This window comes from Convolutriloba macropyga, chromosome 2, assembly GCF_964194025.1.
Source record: "Convolutriloba macropyga chromosome 2, txConMacr16.3, whole genome shotgun sequence".
NCBI classification, from domain to species: Eukaryota; Metazoa; Xenacoelomorpha; order Acoela; family Convolutidae; genus Convolutriloba; species Convolutriloba macropyga.
The window spans coordinates 66,118,522-66,146,251 of record NC_134469.1 but is presented as its reverse complement, the minus strand read 5'-3'; the positions used below and the strand labels follow the sequence as shown (position 1 = coordinate 66,146,251).

Genomic DNA, 27,730 nt, shown 5'->3' with positions numbered 1-27,730 from the left:
TTAATAATAGTCTAAACAATCTTATTGCTGTGGAATTTTTCTGTGTCTGAAGTTACCCCGACGACGCAGAAATATTTTACATGGTATGTTTAGGATTTCAATTTATAGCAACGACCGACAGCAATGCAAAAAAGATGAACAAAAGCCAAAAGATTAGAGGAAGCGTGTTAATATGCAATTTCCTGGAAAAAATTATTTATCTGTTTTTAATGCTTCGTTGAGTAATGTATCGTACTAGACACAGGAATACGTTATATCTACCTACCTGGAAAAAATCAAATACTATTATAATTTTGGTTCTGCTTTTGCTTCTGCTAAATTTTAGCCTAGAACCAAAAATGGCAAAAAGATCAATTGAAAACTGTTTCTTTTACTTTTAGCAAAACAGAGCTACGGATTACAGTCTACGACTATGACAAGCTAGGAAGCAATGACGCAATAGGCCTAGTACACGTCGGCTACACGGCAAGTGGGGCTGGATTACGTCACTGGACGGACATGATTAATGCACCCCGCAGACCCATAGCCCAGTGGCACACGCTGCAGGAAATTGAGGGGGGTGACAAATGAATACCCTACTAGTTGCTCACCAAGCTAACAACATCCACACAACTTCAAATCAGATCCAGAGCTAGCCACACATTACCGAATGGGTTGTCACTATTTCAAAACAAATTGATATTTTATCAAAAAAGGAATCCTTAGTTCCGTATTTGGTCTTTTAATTAGGCCGTGGTTTTGCAATCATTGAAGTCGGGATTGTATGGTCGTATCCTGCTAATGTTTTTTAAAAAAAATACTCACAGGAAAATAAAGGGTCAAGATTTAGTATGAATGGTTAGAAAATAAAGGTGAGTTGATGGACCACCCAAATATGTGTATATTGTAAAATGGCCATAGTAGCATTATGCTTCTTCTTTGTATTAAAAATTTCTAAAAGTCTGTGTATTAAAAATTTCTCAAAAGAGTAACAAAACAAATCCAAAGTAGCAACAGTACTACTAGAAATAATTGGTACTACAACGATCATAAAAATAATAGTAAAATTGAATAAGAAAAATAATGACAACTTTAATAAACAATAGTCCTAATATGTCTAAAGGTCAAAGTTTCTCGAACGCAGAACCATAGCTCTCAACGTTCAGATAATTAGCTGTGTTTCTTGAAGTTTGCTGCTTGTTGAAGTTGTTTGCTTATCATATTTCAGATCAGTAAAATAACACAGTGTCTAAGAACTGCTGCACAGGTTTCAAAATTTACCTTCAAGTTCAACTCTTTATATAAAGTTTGCTTAACATTGGTGAGTAGTTAAGATTTGAACTTGATTAGTTAATTTTTGCAAAGCCTGTGCATGTGGAGGATTGTGCATGTGTGGTGCTTGTACTGTCTTGGAACATAATACCTAAATATGGCAATGATGAACAAATGGTCATCATCGAGTTGATAGAAGCTAATCGCCAACAATTGTAACTGACTGACCTCGTCATAACAAAAATTAATTATTATACTCTTTGCCACTTAAAATTTAAATTTATAACCGAATCGCGGTGTCGCAGATAACCAGTCTTAAAATCCATGTTTCATGCAATTAATTTTTCCAACAAGTACGCAATAGTACTTCATTAATAAGATTGATCCTAATATTTTTGATTGCATAATACAATTTTATTTCAGTTTTTATGATTCTGGTAAAGCAGACCCGTTAAGGAATTTTTTACAGATTAACAATTAAACAATTAACGATTAACAATAAAGCAGACTGATCCATATCTATATAATTCCTACCAACCTACATAGAGGAGAGAAGTAAATTCGGTTGTAACGACACAGAAATCACATAATATGTATTGTTATAAGAACAAAAGTTATTTTTGAGTGGTAGCTATTTCCTAAATGATAGAAGTCCTTGTTTCGCATAGATGAGAAAATCAAAAATGATTCTCATCTGTATCATCCGTCAAGAATTTTCAGTTGCTTTTGAAACTGAAACTTACTTTTCTTTTTAATAGCCGCACGCTGATTTCTGGGACTATTATTGGCCTTCTCTTTGGGTTTTTTACTTGTCGGTGTCTTTTTTAAAGATCTGTTTACACATTTTCATGACTTTTGAAGTCCAATTGGAGTGGTGATTTTGGTCATGCCAAAACAGGAAAAGGAGTGGTCTTGAGGCGTGAATTTTTTCGCTCTTATTTTAAAGTAGAGGGAGAAAACGGTGTTCGAAAAAAATTCGCTCTCTCGCTAGTAGTTTTTTGTTCACATGCGGCAATTTCATATTGATTTTTACAGTTTTTTCAATTTTTTGGATCGGATTTTTTTCTAAATGATTTTCCCAATCCATTCATAATTCACTCTAGGCCTAGTTTCTTGTTTGAACAAAATATCCATTTCTCGCTAGTGGTTTTTTATTCACATGCGGCATTTTGACATTGATTTTCTGTTTTTTTTTCGAATTTTTTGATGTTTTTTTAGAAATGGTTTTCCGAATTCACTCAAAGTCCGTTCTAGGTATAGTCTTTTGTTTAATCAATGAAAATTCTTTTAATTGTACAACAAGACCTGTCCTGCTATGTTTTTTATGTCGTCGTCAAGATTTTTGTTACAACCATGTGACGTCACAACCACTTCAAATCTGTTTTTTTGTTCATTCGCTCATGCAATTTCAATTTGTTAAAAATGATTGATCTAGTGTCTGGCACTTTTCTCGGTATTTTCATTTGAGTGGTGGATGCCATTTCTGATCTGGATATCAGTATTGTGGTCCCTGTTTCTATTTGGAAATTGCTGATTTAAAAAAACCGTGGATAAATTAAATAGAGTCTTTCTTATTATACTATGATTTGATTTGTTGAAGCCGCAATCTTTGTACACGGTGTGTGCGCAATCAGTTTTGACTTTTTGCAAATTTAGTTAGCCTTTGTAAATATTTTTTCTGCTGAGACAGTTTTTTTCTTTCATAGCAATTAATTTGGTTTTGGCTTTCCTATCGTAATATTTCTTGTGTGTATGCTAGAAACTGAAAAAAATTTTCTTTCATTCTGTTGTTTTACCCCTGATGTTTTTCTAAATGTACTCCTTTTTTTGGGTTGTGTTGCCAGAGTGTTGTATTTTGGAAGGTTAGCTCAAGAGCTGGAGTGCGTCCCTTAAACACGTCTGCTGGCGTGCATGTGAGCACGGGAGCGTAAGTACAATTGTGAACAAATACTGCATTATCAATGTACCTGTTCCAGCTTGAAAGCATTGTTTTCCTTCATGCTCATTGTTATAGTGGAGCGTGATTTTGCTCTTCAAGTCTAACCATATGTGCTTGTCGCAAGCTGGAGTGTGTTGGTTTTCAAGAAGTGTGGCAAGTTCAGTAATAGTATTTGACTCAAAAGTGGTCCCTAGTCAACATATAATCTGTGTTGGATCTATGATTGTTTTGAAGAAAATATCTTTTTTGTCGCCTATTGGTAACTCTCTATAAGGCGAGCTACTGGGAGACTTTCTTCAATAATTTGGGTGTCAATTGCGCTTCTTTTCTTGGCTTGTAAATGTTTTTTCAGCGTTTAGGTTTGCAAGCGTCTGGTACTTTGCTGAGATAAGAAATTTTCAGAAAAGTGCCGAAGTTAATTAAATTCATTCAAATTCACAAGGAATAAATTAAACACCGAAAAAGTTTCCATCTATGCATTTGTTACTGACAGTTTTTATTTCCTTTGTTGTCTTTTCAGATTTGAGTTTACTTCATTAATAGATAAGAAAAGACTTATGCGTTTTTTTTGGTTTGTGTTCATGCTTGATGTGGCTATCCAGGATAGTGTTTAGCGTGGGTTGGAGAACCGAAATAGTTCTTCATGATCCATTTTCTATTTTGCCAATGTTTTTTATTGGAAAGATCTCCAGGCACACTGGGCCTCTTCAATCACTCCAAAGCAATTGTAGGGAGTAGTTCAATAAGAGTACAAGGCAACATTATCAGCTTTTTTTATTAAAAGTTAAACTTGGCAAAAATGAACCGAAGTGATTGCTTAAGCAATTTTTGTTGTAATTTATTAAAGGTCAGTTTTGTTCGGTTTTCAACGTTTCAACGCATGATCTTGTCATCGTCAACTCAATTTGATTTAAAAAGCTACGACAATTAATTACTAGATTGCAGCTTGTTATATATATATATATGTATATATATATATATATATATATATATATATATATATATATATATATATATATATATATATATATATATATATAAATATATATATATATATATATATATATATATATATATATATATATGTGTGTAAGTATGTATATATGCATACATATACATATATATATATATATATATATATATATATATAGATATATATATATATATATATATATATATATATATATATATACATATATATATATATATATATATATATATAAATATAAATTTTTTAACTATCTAAATAGCATTGTAGCCATTAAATGTAGAGAAAATTGGATATACCAGTTCAGAAAAAATTCAAAAAGTGGTTTTGTCTTTGAATGAGGGTTCGATACAAATTTTTTACTCTTTAATAAGTGAAAAAAAGATCGAAAATTCTGCCCACTGATAGCTATTTTTGCTGTTCTTTTGGTTTCTGGATTGGATAGAAACATTTTTAATCAATGTTTTTCTTTCTTTTCCACTTTCAATTTTTCTGCTTTTTGCAATCAATTTTACATGTTGTTTTGAAGAAAAAATTATCAGCTCCTTTTTTTCTGTCTGCATTTTCAGCATAATTACTTTTTCTTACTGGTAGCGTTCTTCATCTTTTGCGTTTATCTTTAGACTGTTAAAAGTTAACGAACAACTTTTCTCCTTTTGACTGTCAGTTTTTTAAAGCGATTGTTTTGATACTGAGTTTGCGTTTTGGGTGAAATTTTGTTTTTGTCACTCTCAATTTTTTCCATTTAGACTCTTTCTTTTTAAATCTCCGTTATTTCTGATCTCCGTTTTGCTTTGTTAGTTATGACTTGAAGTTTATAGCGCTGGGTTGTTGACTCCTCAAGAACAAAAGAGGTCCTCAGCAGTGACTAATATGTCCTACAAATGTTCCAAACTAACATTATTGTTCATGTCGGTAATTTGCCTGGACGCTTTATCTGGGTCTTTTTTGTAGAAAAATCAAACGCTTTCTTCTCTTTGTTATTTTTAAATAAAGCTTTGCTTAGACACTTCTTGTTTCCATACTTCGTAACGGATACATCCCGTTGTGTGTGGCCGTTTTGGTTGCATGTGCTCTGATATATGGGTGTAAACTGGCTGTGAAGTTACTTGTGGTGGGTTTGTTATCCTGTTCAGTTGCTAAAATGGGTTCTTCTTGCTTTTTCCGTTGCTTAATTTAGTCTCTTAAGAATCGGTACGGCGTACGTAGCCATGCATTGGGGGGCACTGGGAGGCGTCCTGCTGGGTGTCAAAGTTGTTCTTCTCTCTAGTGGTTTAACAAGTGAAAACTTATGTAGAGATTGTTCAGCAAGCTCTTACAAAAATTTGTAGTGTTTTATCGCATTTAATTGAATTGATATTGTTTTGATCTTGATCTTTTCATGTAGTTTTTTCTTGAAAAAAGAACTTGTGATGTGGTTTTGACCATTTATGTAAATAGTGATTATGTAAGGAGCAGAAAAGCATCTACAAAGACCGAAAGAAATCCAAACTTTAAGGACATATGTCATTGAATGTTTTCGTCAGTCTCTTCTCAAGCTTCGGTTTCAGTGTTTCAGTGCTTAAGCTTTCTAGACGATTGGTTGCGCTTTCTTGTTTGTTGAAGTATTAAGTTTCTTTGAACCAAACTGTTAAAATTATGGACATATTGGATGTAGAGTTTGAATATGGGTTTTTCTTTTGACGGGAAACTTGGTAGATATTCGAGTAGGGTAATAGGTTGAAAATGGTTTACTGGGTCAAGTAAATGGGAGTCAAGTTGTTTTACCGTAAAATTATCACAAACAGTGAGATCTGATTGTATACGGATTTTTTGTTTGGGTAATTGTTTTCAACATCCAAATTTTTTGATGCATACTCTGGATCCAGGACGTGATCAAGTTTCTGATAAAGGGTTGTTGCTATTCCCTGCGCTATCAATGAGTGTATAGTCCTTGCCGACAGTGTTCACAAGCAAGCTAGGCCAAGTTTATGAGCCTTTTTATTCAAGGGTAATTTAATTACTTCGATTTGACGACATTGCAATACAAGTAGCTCGTCGTGGTGTTTTAAAAGTGTAACAATGCAAGACTCGTAAGTCGGCTCCGCAGGTAATTTTTTGTGAAGGTTGCATATGCATTGTTGTGGATCCAATACAATTTTACTAGACTGTGATATTTTTGATACCGCACATAAAAATTTGTAGGCAATTTCCAACATGGTGAAATTTTTGGCATAGTGCGGTAAACTGTCTTTAGCTAGCTCAGAATTCCTGTTTTGATTTTCAGTTATTTCGTCCGATGCATCTTCTCTTTTTTATAGTTCTCCCAAGACCGCAAAGCATTTTTCAATTTGTTTAATGGTAATTTTTTGACATTATTTTTTCCTTTTATTGGAGGTAAGCAATTGCTTGTCAGATGCTTTTTTGGTTGCCTCACTTTTTTGGAGCTTACTCCAAATGGCGAATTGTTTGTGCACAGGAAGTTTCCCAGTGCGTCAATGCCAATTACCTGCACTGCAGCGGCTGCTTCAGCTGTAGTGGCTGATCTTAGTTGCCAAAAAATTTTGTATCCGTTGAACCGTGTGAGCCAATTAGAAGTGACATTTTTTTTGAAAGATTTGATACCCTGTTCTGCGAGTTCTTTTTCCAGAATAGTTTGTTTTGCGCATCGTTGAGAGCCAAATGTCGGGTCAGTCATGTTAGTGTAAGTGAGTGGGCAACCACAGTTGTTTGAAGTCCGCAGATGTGCCAGTTCTCAACTGATGTTTAGATTTTGAATCTGCAGTTTTATTGTAAACTGGATACGAAACTAGGATTTCAGTTTCAACAGTCTCTTCGAATTCGAGAGGTTTTTTATGGAAGTTGTAAAATGCTTCTCCAGTTGCGACCGCTGACTGGTTAATGTTTATCTATACTCTTTATGTAATTTTTTCTTCAATCAGGGTTGAATTCACTCTATTTTAAAATGGGAAATGATCTATAAGTCTTGTTTTAGTCTGAGTCTTCATGCTGGACATACGTTCTTGAAGTTAAATTAGTTGATTATGGCATTCTTGATGGCGAAAAAAAGAAACTGGGCTGTTTTTACATCTCTAGCGATAGATGATCAGATATCATGAGTGACGAAGATTTATTTACATCCAAGATAAATCTGCGTCTATGTTTTTCTAAGAAGTGGATGAAAACTTTGAACCCTAGCGAACCATTTTAGAGGAGTCCCGTACCGAATTCCAAGTGTTAATCTGTACTGGACAATTGTAAATGCAAGCCTCCCATGTAAAAGAATTTGCTCGCTTTCTCGCTTGAAATTTGCTTCTTTCAAGCGTATATTCACGGTGCAAAAGTGGTACTTTCAAAAGTCCGTATGGAGCAGTTAGGAGGAAAAACTAGTGTCATTAGGTGTCAGCGCTTGCACTCCAACATTTGTTGATCCGCAAGCTCTTATTTCGTTTTTGGAGCTTCGTTGGAATTTTTTCAACAAAAAATGGTTGTAAGTGAGATTTTTTTCGTCAATTGTTTTTAAAACAGTCGCAAATGTAATTTTGCTCTCACACCTAAATATAGGTGTGAGAGCACACTTGAAGCTAACGAGAGATGGAGATCGTTGCATAAACAGAAAATAAACAGAAATTTATTCTTCTGGTTTTAAATATTTAAGGAAGCGAATCCTCGGGATGTACTATAGAAACATATGATCCGGATTCCGATTGTCATACTGAAAAACTCATCGACCTTTTGTTGGCATTCTACTATAAAAAGGCGAGGTCCGCTAATTCCTGTGATTCAAAGTCATAGTAATATTGATTCAAATTTGCTTTTAAAAATCGATCTCAGTAGATTATCTGTTGCAAGTACTAAATGTTGAAACTTTGTTGTAACCACGTGCAAATTGTATTATTTGCAACAGGGCAGTATATATAAACACTTGAATACAAATTGTATCTCGCGTAGATGTAAATTTAAGACTTTACAAGTAAATTTGTGTATCTTTTCCTCTGTGGAGTTTTGCAATCCGTTAATTAATCAATCAATCAACTAATGCAAATTTAAGTATAGATTAATTCTTGTAATGTAATTATTTTTGGTAGTCTGTCATGACTGATGAGCGTATCTTGTTTATATATGTTTTAATATACATCGCAGTTATATGATTATACTACAAATGTATCCTATCCATCGTGCCAAAGTGACCCTAGCCTAGTTAAAGTGATAAGAACCGCCTCTACTTACCATTCCTACACTCCATCCCGCCCCTCGCACACAGTCACAGTCGCATTCAACAAAAACAATAACTTTTGACCAAGAGATTGTGGAACATCTATCCTTTAGGATCTTATGAGAACGTGCATGATGTAATTCCGGCTAGTAAAGCAGATGTGATATTAAAATACTGCGGATTGCTTACAATGCTAATTGTTTGCAAGGCCTACTAAGGGTTCCCGCAAAACGAAAGTTGAAAAATCTTTAAAATTCTAGGTACAAATTTGGAAGATCGTTGCAAGCGTTTTGAAACTCATTTTCATCAAAATCTTGTGAAGTGATGCCAAACATTTCTCAGATGTTGTCAAGAAAATGAGCATGAACGTTCTGGATCTTACAGGGATGCGACTGAAGATTATAAATTACAATTAAATTACCATTATTAGATCGTAAGCATCCGTCGTATGAACAGAAAGCCAATTTTGCAAAAGAGGGATATCAATTAGTAGATATGATCACGTTTCAACCTCAGGCTGTCGGAGGGGAAAGATTGAAGGGGGGGGGGGGGGGCATTTCCGATTTTACTTTTACTCAATCAGTTACTCAAGTGCTAATTCTGCTGAGCTGACAATTTGTGTGCAACCTCAGTAACCGCCCCTCAAATTTTTGTTTACATTTGGGATTGTAATGTATATTGGTATTGCTAATTTCAAGTAAAAATCAGTTTCGTGATCAACTCTTTTATCACCAATGAACTATGAATGTACTTGAAAACCTCGATTATAATAAAAATAATATGTCAAAATCAATATAATGAACAAACTTTGGGAAGAACTATGTAATGTATCAGAAAATAGAGAAAATGCTCGCTTAAAAAGGGCTGAGTATAATAAAAGAGCAGCGACTTGGGGCTGACTTTACAGCAGCTCTGTTGTTTTGCACAAAAGTTTCATTACAATTTACCTGAAAAACGCAAGGAGAGCCAATGCGTGCATAACTACACTTGATTGTAAGTGAAAGGCCTTGTCACAGTCTATGTTTCTTCTACATATGTTTTTAAACACCCTTGTGAACGTCACCTATTTCCGCTCTGAGAAGAAAAACTTTTTTAACCGCGAGAAAGCGAAGGTGCAAATCACATTCTGCATATGTGAAAGACATTGATCAAACGATGCTTGTGTAGCTCAAACTTTGAACTTGAGTACGATTATAAGATTTGAGAAGATAAAATTCACGCTTTCATTACCCATGAGGAGGTATCCGATCCGAGCCAAACCTAAACACACCGACTTGGATGGCGTTCGGAGGTAAACCGCGACCGCTCCACAGAATCTGAGAGCACTATCTACGGACTTGTCAGTCTGCTCAGGAACCTGCACGGTCAGAACACTACCTAAGTCCTTGACAGTCTGATCAGAGCCCCGCTCAGAGTCTAGATAGTCTGATCATAGCGTGGTCTAGGGTCTGGACAGTTATGTGGTACCACATGGATAGCCTGAATAGAGTCTTTTCCAGCATCTATTTGTTCTAAACAGAAGCCTGTCCGGAGTTTGGAAAGTCTGGAAAGTTTGAAGTAATTTTTGATAATTGCTGTTGCTCTGAACGTTTTTGAACGTTTGGAATAATTAGTTTACTGAAGAAGCCAAAAACAATATACTTAAAATGACGTCTGCTTATCCGAAAACAATACATTATACCAATGTTTACTATCACTTCAGCAGTTAGAATGGTCAGTCAGGGTAACCCCCGTGCGCAACAAAAGTGGGTCTTGTACCCCCAGTGCGTCACTCAAGTCAGTCTGGCATCCCCAGTGCGCGACTGAAGTCAGTATGGCACCCCCGTGCGCGACCGACGCAAATGTGACTGATCAAAATCAAAAAATATTAATAAAAAAATATCGTTTCTAATGACTAAAGATTAAGTTTACACGTAATCACAGATATTTATTCGTTTTTGATGTCCTTACTCTTAATATAATTTAAAAAGCACCTAAGAGTCAACTAGACCAACTGTTGAATTCAGCGCAAGACATGCAGGATCAAAGTACGGTAATGTTATTGAAAGCACCGGAAGGATGACAGAGAGGTTTGGTAAGAATTTGACACAAAAAGTTCAAGCATAATACAAGAGTCACATGTCATCCAAACAAAAGTAGCACAATATATATGCTGATACTGAAACAACAAAACGCATAAAACGTTTTCATTTTAATATATATTATCATGCCTGTTAGGGGGTCTAACAACGTGGAGCTACTGTCAAAATGGACCAGTACTTGACTCGAAGCAGCATCTCTTACTGGTAAACCAAGTGTGCTAACCATTTACACAAACTGATCTTAAGCTCTCGAACTTGGGCGTCTCTTATAACCTGTTCTCACGTTCTTTCTTGTGCCTCAAGGCTTCATTCCTCTAGCCAAGTATACGTTGAACAAGTAGAGCTTTTTGAAAAGCTATGTCGAGCTTATCTTATGCACAATTTATTTTAGGTTGTTCTCTCTCAACCTTCTAACAATGCCGAAGCATTCAGATTGACCAATGTGAACAACATGTGGTAGTTGTCAGCAGGTGTTTAGTTTGTAAGGGTTGGATTGTCAATGAACTGATTTTCAACAGGTTCAGTACAAATTCTCTGCATTTTGCGTTTTTGACTACCTGACTGCATTTCATCGAAGGGCTGTTTTTAAAAAGTTCTGTTTTCACTCCAAAGTTTGCTCAGGTGCAGCAATTGGGAAATCGCTTCTAATTCTATGCCGCAACAGGAAACATATTTGGCTTCCAGTGGCTCTAAAACCCAAAGATTGTGAACCAGGTCATTAACAGAAAAAAACTCTTTTGTAGTCTGCATGAATTACTTTGTTCCTTGGGACCGATTCGTCCTTTGATTGCAGATATCGTTTGGATCATTATGTTTGCGTTAGATGTGGTGATTGTTATTTCGACGTTATCGTTATGACGACAGTTCTTCTGTGCTGGTTTTGTTTTTTACGGGCTAGCATTCGAGGAGTTACGTTCTTATCATTCACGCAGGTCATTTTTGCAATTACTAATTACTATACTCTGTGACAAATTCCACTGATGAGACGGCAAATTTTGTTGTCCAACCAAAGAAACATTTCTTTGGCAAACTGCACAATACCATTCTTGCATGAGAAAAAGTTATTTCGCAATGATATTCTGCAATGATATTCTGCGGAAGAGCGCACTCTGATGATTGAAAATAGGCTACAGCGTAACCATTAAAAACAAATAAATTCGGTTGGACTGTTATTCGAATTTTATTTATGGCATGTGCTCAAGAACGTCATAATAAAAAATTATTTGAAAGTTTATGGGCAATCGATAAATTCAATCACATTTCGTAGTTCCATAAATTTTAGGGTGATATGAAGCACACCACAGGTTGAAATATTTTCTGAATATTGCGGTTTTAATGAGAAAAATATTAATATGACAAAATTAATGCTCAGGACAATTTGTGTATAAATTTCTAAAAACAATTGTGGATAAGTTGTGATACTTATGTCATTTGCTGGCAAAAAATTTTATGATGAAGTGACGCCCACATCACCTTGCAAAATTTTACGACTGATAACTTTTCTTAAAGCGTAAAGCGTTGCTTACAGAAATGGTGTGCAACTCAAGACAAGGTTCTGAAATAGTGAAAAAAATTAAGATGTTTGTGAAAACAATCAGACTTTTCTGTCAAAAATTTAACAGGAATAAAAATTTAAGTTCAGAAGTTGTGTAAAAAATTGAATTACCTTTTTTTACAAAAAAATCGAAGTTTTTTTATAAAGAAACTAGGCTGAAATTGAATTTGGGCTCTGTGTGCTAAACAAAATAGAAAAAAAACAGAGTCAGAAGAATACCTTGATATTCGCAATCGTTGTTTTTATATCGGCAGTTTCCGTGCCCCATGGTAACTGCTTCACTAAAAATCACTGTATTAATGGTCTGTTGATTCTCCAGATTGATTGTTTCCACCAACTTTTGTGCTAATAAAATTTATGAAATTGGTGTCTGAATTTTGAAATGATTCCGTCAGTTTTATTTATGCGATGAGATAAGTATATAACCATTTTATTTGGCCCACGTTTGCAATATTTATTTAAAAGCTTATCTGTTAATGAGAAAAATATTAACAGATATGACAATATTAATGCTCAGGACAACTTGTGTATAAATTTCTAAAAACAATTATGGATAAGTTGTGATACTTATGTCATTTGCTGGCAAAAAATTTTATGATGAACTGACGCACACATCACTTTGCAAAACGCTACGACTGATAATGTTTCTTAAAACTTTGCTTACAGAAACGGTGCGCAACTCAAGACAAGGTTCTGAAATAGTGAAAAAAATTAAGATGTTTGTGAAAACAATCAGACTTTTCCGTCAAAAATTTTAATTTGAAATGACGCACAATGAAATTTGAAAAATCTTCCAACTGATGCTCTTCTGTTTAGAAACTTGTTTGCCGATATAGTAATAAAATTGTTTTAGACAATTCTAGTCTAAATTTCTGTATGAATATATAGGAAATTTGTGAAATCAATCACGTTTTGCTGGCTAAGAAAATTTATTTGATGTGAAACAAGTATTGCAATAAAGTATTCCACCTGATCGTGTTTTGCTGGGAAGACTGCTGACGTGAAAGGTAACAGCAATGCTCAAAATAAATTAGTATGAATTTGAGGGGGAAATATGTGAAAACTGTAAAATGAAAATTTTGATGTCAACAAAAGCTAAGACCATGTGACGCACAACACACACAAACACACACTCACACAAATTGCTGGTAAAGTTGTGTTGCTGAGACAGAGGGAGTTGGTGACTGAAATTTCAATTGTAACGCTCAAAATAAATGTAGTTGAAAACTTTTAAAAGTTTTTTACAAATTTTTTAAGTTGAATCACTTTTGCTGGTGATAAGGTGGAAAACAATTTTATTGCAAAAGGGAATAACAGATTTCATTTAGTCTATTCCTGGTTTCCTGAAGAAAAATTTATCATATTAATGATTTCACTGAATACAATTTCAGAGGATTCTCTTAGAAATTTTTTAAGGTTTGTGAAGTTAATCACATTAAACATATCTAAACAGAAATTTGTTACCCTTTTGTTGTTCTGGTTAAAGGTTTGATTTAACAAGGATAAAAAAATCAAGGTCAGAAGTTGTGGAAAAAATTGAATTACATTTATTTAAAAAAATCAAATTTTTTTTCCAAAGAAATTAGGCTGAATTTTTTTTTGGGCTCTGTGTGCTAAATAAAACAGAAAAAAACAGAATCAGCGGCAAACCTTGATCTACGTGACCGTTGTTTTTATGTCGGCAGTTTTTATGTACTAAAAATTGCTGTATTAAAGGTCTGTTGATTTTCCAGATTGATTGTTTCCACCAACTTTTGTGCTAATAAAATTTATGAAATTGGTGTCTGAATTTTGAAATGGTTCCGTCAGTTTTTTTTATGTGATGAGTTAAATAAACAACCATTTTATTTGGCTCAGGTATGCAATTTGTATTTAAAAGCTTTCTTTAAATCCAAAGATTTTATCCGTAAAATTGTTAATTAGGTTAGTTAAAAGCTCAAACACGTGATTTTAAACCTTTAGCTCAGATTAAATAATCTCTTCTAGTTATTAAATTTGCATGCACATGTTTGTGTGCTCTACTTTTATGTTCTGAACATTAATTCAAAAATTACTCAATATTCTTTTAAAATTGGTAGCTTTTTGGTCTGATAAGTTCGAAAAAATTGACTCTGCTACTTTTTCTGAAACAAAATTGAAACAAAATTCTGAAACAAAAAAAACTAAGTTTCAGATGTCCTTATCCTACTGTTTAATGGAATGTTTTCAGGCTGACGGCTCATTTGATTTGATTTGTTTTCTTGTGAAAACTGAGGAATTTGTGCCACTTTTAAACCCATTATCAATCATTTGAGTTTATACATGAAATCGTCCATATGTATTAGGCTATGAATTCTGAGGTGAGGAGGCAATACGGTCCGTAGAAGGTCATTTATGGTCTGAGATGTAGTACGGAAACATATATTAATTTGAACTTTCGAAAAACAAACCCAGCGCCCCGTCCTCGTGTGGAATTTTTAACTGTAAACAGAAATCTTTTTTTTTATGGGAAGAAGAGAAGATACTTTTTATTATCTTGGAACCTGAACTTATGACTGATTCAGGTTGTTTACTTTACACAGCCCAATTAGAAGCGGTTCTGCATCAATTATAGCATCATAAAAACCAGTGTACAAATAAGGAATACAAATAGAGTACCCTAGCACCAGAGTTTGGTGTTTTGCATTTGCTAAATGAGAACCATAGCTTCAAGAACAGAAGCATAGAAGCTTCTGAATATAATAAGAACAGAGAGCCGATTTGGGATAGTTAAATTAAAACGTTCTAAATAACCATTTATTTTCAAACGTTCTAAATAATAATCAAAATTGAAACGCTGGATGAGTTTTGAACCAGCTAATTACGCGCCATAGTCTCCTGGATCCACGCATACATATGTGGAACACTAGTGAAGTAGCTGCCTTTGTTGCAGATGTCTGTGCTGAGAACAACAGCAGTTCTTGGGTCATAGGGTAACTGCACTCCGTGATGACTTGCTTCCCAGTTCTGGTCAGTTGCAACCCCAGCCACGCATTCGTACTCGCTAGTGTCACACTATATAAGAGACGATCTCGTTCTCACTATCACTCCTACAGCTACTTCAAAAAAACTGTCAAAAGTGATAATTTGTCATAGAAAAGCCCGAATTTGTTACTTTTTTGTCATTAAATGTGAGTACACGTAAGTGGATACATTTTTTAAATTAGCAATCTGCGGAGTAAGTCCAAATTAAATTAAAAATGCATTGAATATGTGATAATTCTTTTCGACGCGCTCAAAAGCTCTACGCTTTTCACGCTGCAAAAAGGGTACCAAAAATCGATATTTTCAAATATTCTTTTTCAGTATAGTTTAGGCGAATTTTCTTTAAGATTTCTACAATTACCGAACCAAGTTTTACAACACTTCTTACAAAGAAATAATAGCTTGAAAAGGCAGCTCATTACCTGCATTTTTAATCATTTTTCATGCAAAAATTTTTTATTCTAAATTTTTCACTCTTGAGTTAACTCTTTCATTGATATCTCCGTTGTTACGACCACAATACAAATCAAGTAATTAACTACAGCTCTGATGTGGCACCACGCGCAACAACTAATCAAGTTACACCATTTATGAATGTATAAAACACCGAACTTGATAATACTGCAAGCACAATGAAAATGAAATGACCTGAACGCCCTCTCTTTTCATTGCCGAAGTTCTGCTTGAGCCCTTAATTTAAAGAAGCCATATCAGAGAGCGGACACCATCAATTAAACATCGGTGTTATAATCAATTGAAAAAGCCATTTCTTAATTAGAAGTAAAAAGTTATCCCCTTGCCAACTATTTCTCTTTATTTTGCATTTTGCAAAGAATAATCCATGCACTTAGCTTTTGTGCAAAAATTCAATTGCCCGGGTCAAATACCCTCCCTAAAACTATCCCATTTTGTGGTAAGAGTGGGGAGGGGGGTAACTTGTCCGTGAGGGTAAATGGTGGGACTTTTGAGGAATTACCTCCTGGTCAAAAAAGCAATGTAAGAGTGGGCTGCAATGTGAGGAGTTTCGAAGAACTACTCCGGCAAAAATGCCGATGTAAAAGTAGGCTGCAAGGGTTTTCAACTAAAGGACTTTTGAGGAGTTATCCCAGGCCAAAATTGTGATGCAAGAGTGGGCTTCAATTGGCTGCAACAGGAGAACTTTCTAGTAATTAATCCCTGGCCTAAGTTGCGATGTAAGAGTGAGCTGGAATGCGAGTAGTTTTGACAAATTGCCCCACCTCTGGACAAAAATGAAATGTAATAGTGAGCTGCAATGGCCTGCGGTGAGAAGCTTTTGAGGAACTACAACTGGGCTAAAATTGTGATGCAAGAGTGGAGTGCGATGAGCTGCAACGGGAGGGTTTTAAGGAACTAACCCCTGGCTAAAATTTCGATTCAATTGTGGACTGCAATGGGCAGCAAGGGGAAGTCTTTTAAGGAATTTGCCGCTCGGCAAAATTGCATTGTAACAGTCGGCTGAAATAGGCTGCTTTGGGAATAATTTTGAAAAATTATCCCTCTGGTCAAAATGCAACGTAAGCGTGGACTGCAATGGGTGAAATTTTGAAGAATTACAGCCCTGGTCAAAATTGCGATGTAAGAGGGGGCTGAAATTATGTAAGAATGAGAGGGTAATTCGTTCAGAGGTGGTAAAATGGTGTAAGAAAAGGGCTGCGAAGGGGTAAAGTAGTGCAAGAGAGAGGGGTTTATTTGATCGGAGGGTGCAAAATGATCTCCCATTGCTTTGCCTAGGTTTGTTTCACAGTAGGATTTCTTTTATATTTTCTTTGAATAATTTTGTTCATAGCAATTGTTATGCATGTTTTTGTTCATGCTGTCTGCAATCCAATTAAGATAGGTGATACGTACTTGTAACAAAAAGTTGAATTTGCAGCCAGCACGCGAATCAAGAAAAACGCCGTTCTCAACCGATCCATTTCGGCTGAAAGCAACAAAAGAACCTACTCTACGCTGTAAGAACTGGAGACAATAAAAAACTGGCAATTTTTATCAAAGAGAACATACCATTAGATAAAATTCTAGGAACCAAAAACAACGTCAGTTACCTTAACTTAATAACTTTCAGAGTAATTCAGTTCTGAATCAGGAAGTTTATCAGAACCAATTCAGAGTCTGTTCATGTCACATTTGGCTCTGAAATTCTCTGATTCAGAATCTGATTCAGGCTCTGAATCAGACTCTGAATCAGACTCTGATTTTTTACTGGTTCAGACTCTGAATCAGACTCTGAATTATTCTGATTCAGACTCTGATTCTGAGTCTGAATCAGACTCTGAATCAGACTCTGAATCAGACTCTGATTTTTTTTTCTGAACTAGGGCAAATTCATAACTATATTCGTGAGCCAAGCCAGGTTTTACCATTGCTTTTGCTCTCAGGTCCTTAAAAATACAAATTCATACAATACCTGTAGAAATTGAAGAAATTAATATAATAGGTTGTCGGAAATTTTCTCATGTCAAGTTAAAACTGACTTTATGAGATTTTCCAGTATGCTCTGTGTGGTTTAAACTCTCCCCCTTTTTAATTCCGGGCCGGGGACTGGCAGTGGCGAAGTTACTGAAAGTAACTATAGGAAAACTAGTATAACATGGTAAAAAAACCAAGCTTGTAAAGTTTTCCTAAAAAAACAAGACAAAATTAAACATCAAAACAAGACAAAACTAGGTAAAAACATCATATAGCTCAAAGAATGTCTGAAATAGCCCATACACCTAGAGAAAACGGAGTTATTTTACAATCACAAAAAAATTTACTTTTAAAAATAATTATAGACAAAATGCAACTTGATGACAACTTTTTGCAAATAAGCGTATTCTGTCAGTTTCTTTTAAACATTCACAGTTCACATAGCCCATACACCTAGTTCCAAACCAATTGTGGACTGCAATGTGCAGCAATGGGAAGACTTTTATGCATTTTGCCGCTCGGCAAAATTGCAAAGTAACAGTCGTCTGAAATAGGCTGCTTTGGGAACAATTTTGAAAAACTATCCCTCTGGTCAAAATGCAACGTAAGCGTGGACTGCAATGGGTGAAATTTTGAAGAATTACAGCCCTGGTCAAAATTGCGATGTAAGAGGGGCTGAAATTATGTAAGAATCAGAGGGTAATTCGTTCAGAGGTGCTAAAATGGTGTAAGAAATGGGCTGCGAAGGGGAAAAGTAGTGCAAGAGAGAAAGGTTTATTTGTTCTGAGGGTGCAAAATGATCTCCCATTGCTTTGCCTAAGTTTGTTTCACAATAGGATTTGTTTTATGTTTTATTTCATTAATTTTGTTCATAGCAATTGTTATGCATGTTTATGTTCATGGTTTGTTCATGCTGTCTGCAATCCAATTAAGATAGGTGATACGTACTTGTAACAAAAAGTTTAATTTGCAGCCAGCACGCGAATCAAGAAAAACGCCGTTCTCAACCGATCCATTTCGGCTGAAAGCAACAAAAGAACCTACTCTACTCTGTAAGAACTGGAGACAAAAAAACTGGCAATTTTATTCAAAGAGAACATACCATTAGATAAAATTCTAGGAACCAAAAACAACGTCAGTTACCTTAACTTAATAACTTTCAGAGTAATTCAGTTCTGAATCAGGAAGTTTATCAGAACCAATTCAGAGTCTGTTCATGTCACATTTGGCTCTGAAATTCTCTGATTAAGAATCTGATTCAGGCTCTGAATCAGACTCTGAATCAGACTCTGATTTTTTTCTGATTCAGACTCTAAATCAGACTCTGAATTATTCTGATTCAGACTCTGATTCTGACTCTGAATCAGACTCTGAATCAGACTGTGATTTTTCTCTGAACTAGGGAAAATTCATAACTATATTCGTGAGGCAAGCCAGGTTTTACCATTGCTTTTGCTTTCAGGTCCTTAAAAATACAAATTCATACAATACTTGTAGAAATTGAAGAAATTAATATAGTAGGTTGTCGGAAATTTTCTCATGTCAAATTAAAACTGAGTTTTTGAGATTTTCCAGTATGCTCTGTGTGGATTAAACTCTCCCCCTTTTTAATTCCGGGCCGGGGACTGGCAGTGGCGAAGTTACTGAAAGTAACTATAGGAAAACTAGTATAACATGGTAAAAAAACCAAGCTTGTAAAGTTTTCCTAAAAAAACAAGACAAAATTAAACATCAAAACAAGACAAAACTAGGTAAAAACATCATATAGCTCAAAGAATGTCTGAAATAGCCCATACACCTAGAGAAAACGGAGTTATTTTACAATCACAAAAAAATTTACTTTTAAAAATAATTATAGACAAAATGCAACTTGATGACAACTTTTTGCAAATAAGCGTATTCTGTCAGTTTCTTTTAAACATTCACAGTTCACATAGCCCATACAACTAGTTCCAAACCAATTGTGGACTGCAATGTGCAACAATGGGAAGACTTTAAAGGAATTTACCGCTCGGCAAAAATGCAATGTAACAGTCGGCTGAAATAGGCTGCTTTGGGAACAATTTTGAAAAATTATCCCTCTGGTCAAAATGCAACGTAAGCGTGGACTGCAATGGGTGAAATTTTGAAGAGTTACACCCCTGGTCAAAATTGCGATGTAAGAGGGGGCTGAAATTATGTAAGAATGAGAGGGTAATTCGTTCAGAGGTGCTAAAATGGTGTAAGAAATGGGCTGCGAAGGGGAAAACTAGTGCAAGAGAGAGGGGGTTATTTGTTCGGAGGGTGCAAAATGATCTCCCATTGCTTTGCCTAGGTTTGTTTCACAGTAGGATTTCTTTTATATTTTATTTCATTATTTTGTTCATAGCAATTGTTATGCATGTTTATGTTCATGGTTTGTTCATGCTGTCTGCAACCCAATTAAGATAGGTGATTCGTACTTGTAACAAAAAGTTGAATTTGCAGCCAGTTAAAAAAACAAGACAAAATTAAACATCAAAACAAGACAAAACTAGGTAAAAACATCATATAGCTCAAAGAAAGTCTGAAATAGCCCATACAACTAGAGAAAACAGTTATTTTACAATCACAATGAAATTTACTTTTAAAAATAATTATAGACAAATTGCAACTTGATGAGAACTTTTTTCAAATAAGCGTATTCTGTCCGTTTCTTTTAAACATTCACAGTTCACATAGCCCATACAACTAGTTCCAAACCAAAAATGTCCGAAAACTGCAATATTTTTCAGTAGCAATAACACCTTTTTTAAAACCGATTTTAGAGAAAACTGTAACTTCTTTAATTAATGACAAATTTTTCTCAAACAATCATATTATGACCAAATCTTTTGTAGATTCACAGTTCACATAGCCCATACAACTAGTTCTAAACGAAAAAGCCTGAAAAAAGCAATATTTCGCAGTACCAATAAAACCTATTTTAAAACTGATTATAATTATAGAGAAGAAAATCAAAACTTCTCTAACAAAGTTTTTAAAACATGTTTTCTGACCAAAAATTTGCAGACTCTCAGCTCGAATCATCCGTACATCTGCGGTTAAATCGGTTCTAAGTGCCAAAGGTCTTCTGAGTTTTAGTATGTTTCCAAAAAAATTTCACTGAAAAGTTACTGATTTTTATTTTGATTCAAAGCTAATTCAGAAATTTATTCTGAATTTTCTTCTGAATCAGAACAAATTCAGAAATGCACTGTGAATTTTCTTCTGGTTCATAGAAACTCAGAGGAAATAGATTCTGAATTTTGCTCTGATTCAAAGAGGTTTCAGAATCATTACAGAAACTGTTCTGAAAACGTTCTGAATCAGTACTGAAAGTTAGTATTGTTCTGAAAATGTTCTGATTCAGTTCTGATGCCGACTGAATGGAAGGTACGGGACCGAACTTGATAATACTGCAAGCACAAGGAAATGACCTGAACGCCCTCTCTTTTCATTGCCGAAATTCTGCTTGAGCCCCTAATTTAAAAAAGCCATATCAGACAGCGGACGCCACCAATTCAACATCGGTGTTATAATCAATTGAAAAAACCATTTCTTAATTAGAAGTAAAAAGTTATCCCCTTGCCAACTATTTCTCTTTATTTTGCATTTTGCAAAGAATAATCCATGCACTTAGCTTTTGTGCAAAAATTCAATTGCCCGGGTCAAATACCCTCCCTAAAACTATCCCATTTTGTGGTAAGAGTGGGGAGGGGGGTAACTTGTTCGTGAGGGTAAATGGTGGGACTTTTGAGGAATTACCTCCTGGTCAAAAAAGCAATGTAAGAGTGGGCTGCAATGTGAGGAGTTTCGAAGAACTACTCCGGCAAAAATGCCGATGTAAAAGTAGGCTGCAAGGGTTTTCAACTAAAGGACTTTTGAGGAGTTACCCCCAGGCCAAAATTGTGATGCAAGAGTGGGCTTCAATTGGCTGCAACAGAAGAACTTAATAGTAATTAATCCCTGGCCTAACTTGCGATGTAAGAGTGAGCTGGAATTCGAGTAGTTTTGACAAATTGCCCCACCCCTGGACAAAAATGAAATGTAATAGTGAGCTGCAATGGCCTGCAGTGGGAGGCTTTTGAGGAACTACAACCGGGCTAAAATTGTGATGCAAGAGTGGAGTGCTATGAGCTGCAACGGGAGGGTTTTAAGGAACTAACCCCTGGCTAAAATTTAGAGTCAATTGTGGACTGCAATGGGCAGCAATTGGGTAATTCGTTCAGAGGTGCTAAAATGGTGTAAGAAATGGGCTGCAAAGGGGTAAAGTAGTGCAAGAGAGAGGGGGTTATTTGTTCGGAGTGTGAAAAATGGTCTCCCTTTGCTTTGCCTAGGTTTGTTTCACAGTAGGATTTGTTTTATTTTTTATTTCATTAGTTTTGTTTATAGCAATTGGTATGCATTTTTATGTTCATGAGTTGTTCATGCTGTCTGCAATCCAATTAATATAGTTGATTCTTACTTGTAAGAATCCGTTGAATTTGCAGCCAGCACGCGAATCAAGAAAAACGCCGTTCTCAACCGATCCATTTAGGCTGAAAGCAACAACAGAACATACTCTACGCTGTAAGAACTGGAGACCATAAAAAACTGGCAATTTTGGTCAAAGAGAACATACCATTAGATAAAATTCTAGGAACCAAAAACAACGTCAGGTTACCCAAAGAACCTAGGTAGGAACAGGCAGTTGAAAACCCAACAGAAAAAACGGATAGAGACAGACACATGAGAAACAGCTAATTCAAATTGTCTTGAAAGGTGAAATATCTAAAATTTCGATATCCTTGTTTTTTTGTTTGCGCTTTTTTTTGTTATTTTTTCTTGCGCTTCAAATAACCTTGAAAGATGTGCAATCACACATGCGTCCCACCACCATATCTAAGAATTGGCATGCAGGGAAGAATGATTTTGAATTGCAAATACCCCCGTGAGATAATTAAATAACTTGAAAGTTCAGACATGTGGAAATTGATGTAAAGTGTTTTCAATAGACCATGAAAAATAGCTTTGATGGATATTTGATATTCTTAAAAACTAGGGGAACAAAAAAGTGGTAGAAGTTTTTAAGTTTTTACGGTACACTAAAAAGAATTATCGAAAAAGGTTAAATTCTGAGACTGCAAAGAACAAGTAAGGCGACACACCTTCTTTACGAAGGTATGTGACACAGATATTCAACGTGATTTACTTCGCGAAACAGTAATCAAGATTGAGCACTTACAGTAGCAAGTCCAAATATAAATGGCCAAAAACAAGCAAATTGAAACTAACAAGCCGCAAAAAACACAATCAACGCATTACAAAATAATAGTAGATTTTGTCACGCAAATCAGCTAGAGTTTAATGTTACCAATTCTGAGAGGCGAAATGTAAACATCCAATGTCGCAACTTTGGACAAAATTTGCAAGGTACTTGTAAACAAACCTGGCTAGCGCTCACCAAAATGTGCTATAGCTCTGGAATACAACAACATTTTGCCTAAAAATTTAAAATCTCAGAAAAAATTTAATACAAAAAGTCCAAAATATTGAGAACAACGTTGGAGATGTAACAGAAAGCTCAGTTGTTTTCGTTACAATTTACAACAAAAGTATCTACTCAGAATAGTAGTAGAAATTTCGAAACATTCTCCTACAAACATGTAAAAACATTTGCAGCCCGGATAGGATGTAACAGTAAGCCAATATTTAGTGCTGAATTCGTTGTAGTGGAAAAAGTCAGTGATGGCTAGTTGAGAGAGTTTTCTAACGAATTTGAAATGTGAATGACACAACAACAAACTAAAAGGTAGGCAAATCAATTGCCTCAGTCTGTGATTCTCACTAAAATAACCAAAAGAGAAAAATTTCCATGACAATAACATACTGTTTTCTAGCTGATTTAAAAAGTTTTAGTCAGAGAATTCGGACAAGCGCTTAGAAAATGTCTAAAGACACCTAGACCATGAAAATTTGGTAAACAGTTTCAACAAGTGCCATTTTGCTAAAAAAAAACTAATAGTGTTTGGGCCGCAGTTTTACACAAAGCGGAAAAGAGCCTCTAGAATCAAAAACAAGTGCATTCACGGGTTTAAAAGCACTACTTTTGATGCTAATCAAAGGTAATTCTGGTTGATTCCACCATCTATTTGAAAAATTGATAAAGTAAATTTGAACAGACGAACATGAAGCTAACTTTTAAGAAATTATGTAACACTTCGCAAACAGAACAAATTGAACAAATACGCAATATAATCCATGAAAAGACCATCACGTCTCGTCAGGTCTAAAGCGTAGCGCTGGAGTAAATAGATCACGAGTGATGGAAAATTTTGATTCTGAATTCAACTAAAAATAAACTTATCTTAAAGGAATTTGAACTGCTTGGAGCGGTGTTTCTGATCAAAAATTTTAAATCCTAACATTACGGTCAGAATCTTCGACCAGAGCGCTTTGCTTTCTATCTGTCATGCAGATTTCGTTACTGTATATAGAGTGAATTTAGCGGTGCCAAATTACAGGATTTATCATTCAGAATTATTGGCTATTTCGCGGAGCGAATTCGCTATTAATTTTGTATTTTGAAAATCCGATTTTCTGAGTGCTAAAAACTTGTGCACTTAGCGCCGCGGAATTAGCTCTTATTTACAACCTTGTATTTCGCTTAGGAAATTGAGGCTTATAAATGTTTTGATACAATTGGATGATTAGCGGAGCGAATTTCAGATTAAAAGAGAGAAAGTTAAACTTGAATTAAGATTCGAGAAGAATGGTGAAAGCCAAATTAACTGAATTTGATCAACAATTTGATCACAACTAAAAGTTTTCAAACCCGGCAATTCAAATCACAAGACTACATGAACAGACAATGGTTTCAGAGATTAAAAGAGAGAAAACTAAACTTGAATTAAGATTCGAGAAGAATGGTGAAATCCAAATTAACTGAATTTGATCAATAATTTGATCACAACTAAATGTTTTCAAACGCGGCAACTCAAATCACAAGACTACATGAACAGACAATGGTTTCAGTTAAAATATGTAAACAAATGGAATAAACGTGAAATTCGAAGATTTGATCTTCAAACATGAAATTAACAAGGAAATTAGAACTAAATGGTAAACAAAAAGAACTTAACTAAAATAACTAAAATTAACTAAAATTGGTATTTACAAATTGGTAGCCCCGTTCATACTAAGTCATACTATACCACATTTCCCCTGGGCAAAACTAAACGGCGAAGTGGTTTATCAAGAAATTAATATCATATTTACTGGTTACTATAAATAATACTATAATGTTTGTAAAAGTTTTAATCTGAATCGTTTTTATATAGTCATTCTGTTTCTCCGACTGTCATGGACGTTTCTGGCCCCTCGTAATTTGGTGAGATAAAGTACTGAGTCGGGTATGTTTGTACTGGAGAAAATGTGTGTACTGTATAGTCCGTTTCTACATTTTGGCTTTTTGCAGCAGCTTTCTTGTTTGAAGAAACGATTGACTTATTTTGGATTTGGGTTTGCTTGACTAGCTGTCGACGGAGAGGAGCTTTTCCTTTTCGTCGATGGCTGTAGAGCTGCAGTTGCTTTGGTTGTAGCTTTCCTATTTGGCCTTGATGGTGGCTCTGCAATTACGATTGATGTTAATGGTAGCTCCATAGGCGGCGCGGAATCATTCAAAACCTCAGAGGGTGGCTGTGGCGGTGCCGGTACTACTGTTTTCTTAGGTTTGGTCGGCATTCGCACTTTTAGCGCTCTTGTTACATTGGAATGAATGGATGAAACGGCACTGGCAACGTCTGCAATCTTTCTGCGTTTCATTTTCTTGTTCCCCTCCAACTTCCTCCTCGCCTCTTTCGCATGTTGATTGATCAGGTCCTCCGTTATCGTCCCTGACGGTACTTTCGACCTCCTATTTGCGTATATTTGAAGATTTGTTTGGCGCTCTGCCTTTGTCCCAAATTTCGCCAAATCAGAGTTGCGAGTTCAGACTTCTGTCTTCCCTGGTTCTTTTATAACGGAAGTATAAGCATCTGTTTTGACTAGTGAAGAACCAGGCGCCAGAACCTCGTAAAGACCATCAAGGTTTTTCTTTCACCTTTGGTCCTTGGTTTTTCTTGGCCAGCTTTACTGAAAGGGAAGTTTCCGTCCATGGCACTGCAAGGCCAACATCAGATTGAGGTATTATTCTAGATTCTTTGTCTGGATTTGCGTTCTTACTCCTTGCCGCATCTTTGCTCTGTATATCCTTGTTTTGATCCAACTCTGTGTCGCTTCTGGCCTCCAGATCCCAATTCTCCTCCGAAATTAGCTCATCCCAACGGACTCTCTTCATTTCTAAACATTTATTCAAAATTCGCTTATACGTGAGACTACTAGGATCAGGTTCCGTTGAAATATTACTCAATGGGGTATTTGCTTTTCTGCCCAAATGTGCCACAAATGGAGATATATTTATATCCTTTTGACGGCATATACTTAGTCGGTAAATAATCGAATTGATTGATGCTTTCAGGTTAAATTGATTTCGCGCCGCCATTTTAATGCAAGCTAAACGGTTCTTGATTGTTTGAATTAGTCTTTCAACAAGTCCGATTGCTCTGTGGTCGTGTATAGGAGCTTCAATAAGTTGTATATTATTTTGATTACAAAATGCTTTAATTTGTTGACCACTTTGGCATCGCGCTTGGTCTAATCTAATAGAACGTGGTATTCCGTGTAGCAAAACCTATTCTTGAAGGAATTTCAAAATATTATCTGAGTTAACTCTAACAAATACCTCTGCTGTAGAAAATTTAGAAAATCGATCTATACATGCAAGGAAGTAAACTTCTTGAATTTTCTCATTATAAATTGGTCCGCCAAAATCAATTTGATTTTCTTCATTTGGTACTTTGCATAATTTTAATGGTGCCTATTTGCTAGCTGGAATAATAGTCCTTAAATTTTTACCGATTTTGACACAGGGGTTGCACTTTGCTGTTTTTGTTAACATATAGCGATGCATGTATGGCCATCATGCATGTGTCGTCATATCTGTCATTCCCCAGCTTCCAGGGTGTGTTGCGTGAATTGCCTCCACATAAGCATCTTTGATCGAATTCGGTATTGCAATTCTGTCGTCGATGCATACACATCCATTCTTAACGTGTGAGTCTTTCCAAAAGCTATGGATGTACGGGGAAATCTGTTTACATCTGTCCTCATTTTTCATCAAAACGCGGTCTTTGATCTCTTTAGGGATCGCGTCCTTTGAAGTCAGACTAGCCATCAGGGAAATGGAAAACATTTTGGACAGCGCGAAATTGAAGGCGTACGCATATAGACCATCCGTAGACGGCGAGGTGACTGTTGTAGTATCTGTATTGGGCGTTGAGGGTGTTGCTTGGGCGGGAGCCGTGGATGGGCCTGCCTCGTCTGCAAATCTGACCGTAGACGTTGTTGAGTGCTTCACTTGCATTAGGGTTTCGTCGTCGGAGTTGGACATCATGAGTACACTTTAGAATTTGCTTGCAATTCCTTGAAAATTATTTGAATTTTTGGGCGACTGTTTTGTAGGCTGATTTAAGGCAAAAAACGAGTTTGGAATGTTTGCTGGCTCGATTTGGGTATTAGAATTTGAGTTATTTGGTGTTAATTTGCTAATTGTATTATCATTTTCCGTAATTGGAGAATTTTCTGGATTTTGCGGTGCAAATTTACTGCATAATTTGTTAATGAAATGTGGGATATTTGAGGCTTGTTTTGTAAGCTGATTTCGCGCTGCAAAATTCTCAGCATTTATTACGAAGCGTTTCGCGCTGCGTTTAATCACATCCGATTTAGCAACTATGAATTGTTCGTCATAAACAGCTATATTAACGGCTTTTTGTTGCGGGTCGCGAGAGATATGGTCAACAAGTCCCATTTTTGAACCAGGATGATGATCAATCGTAAAATAATTGAAAGGTAGTAGTATATCAACCCAACGTGTTAGTCGAATATTATAATATTTATTAGCTCTATTTTCTCTCATGATCGAAAGCAAAGCTCGATGATCAGTTATTACAGTAAATGGCTTGCCATATAAATAATACTTGAAATGTTCAATAGACCAAACAACGCCCAATAATTCGAGTTCATTGATGCTATATCAATCTTCTACAGAATTCAAAAATCGCTTTGAGAAAGCCACGGTGTGCCAACCGTTTGGAGTTCGTTGCTCTAAAGCACAACCCAAACCATTACGTGAAGCATCACATTTTATACGTGTTTCTAGGTCAGGATTAAAGTGCTTATTTTCTGTTGTTTCAGCAATCCTCTTTTT

The 27,730-nt window shown here is 35.6% G+C and overlaps 2 protein-coding genes across 7 annotated transcripts in view; one reads left to right on the top strand and one right to left on the bottom strand.

Annotated features, from left to right (window-relative positions):
* LOC142334616 (synaptotagmin-1-like) overlaps positions 1 to 811 on the top strand; it is a 48,024-nt gene extending 47,213 nt beyond the window's left edge. For all 6 annotated transcript variants that reach the window (XM_075382796.1, XM_075382791.1, XM_075382792.1 and 3 more), the window contains exon 7: positions 381 to 811. In XM_075382796.1, coding sequence (XP_075238911.1) covers positions 381 to 570 — 190 coding nt within the window. In that variant the 3' untranslated portion in view covers positions 571 to 811. The remainder of the gene's footprint in view (positions 1 to 380) is intronic.
* Positions 812 to 14,743: 13,932 nt separating this feature from the next.
* LOC142335408 (mite allergen Der p 3-like) overlaps positions 14,744 to 27,730 on the bottom strand; it is a 66,189-nt gene continuing 53,202 nt past the window's right edge. The window contains exon 5 of the mRNA XM_075383884.1: positions 14,744 to 15,042. Within this exon, the coding sequence (XP_075239999.1) occupies positions 14,845 to 15,042 (198 nt within the window). The 3' untranslated portion in view covers positions 14,744 to 14,844. The remainder of the gene's footprint in view (positions 15,043 to 27,730) is intronic.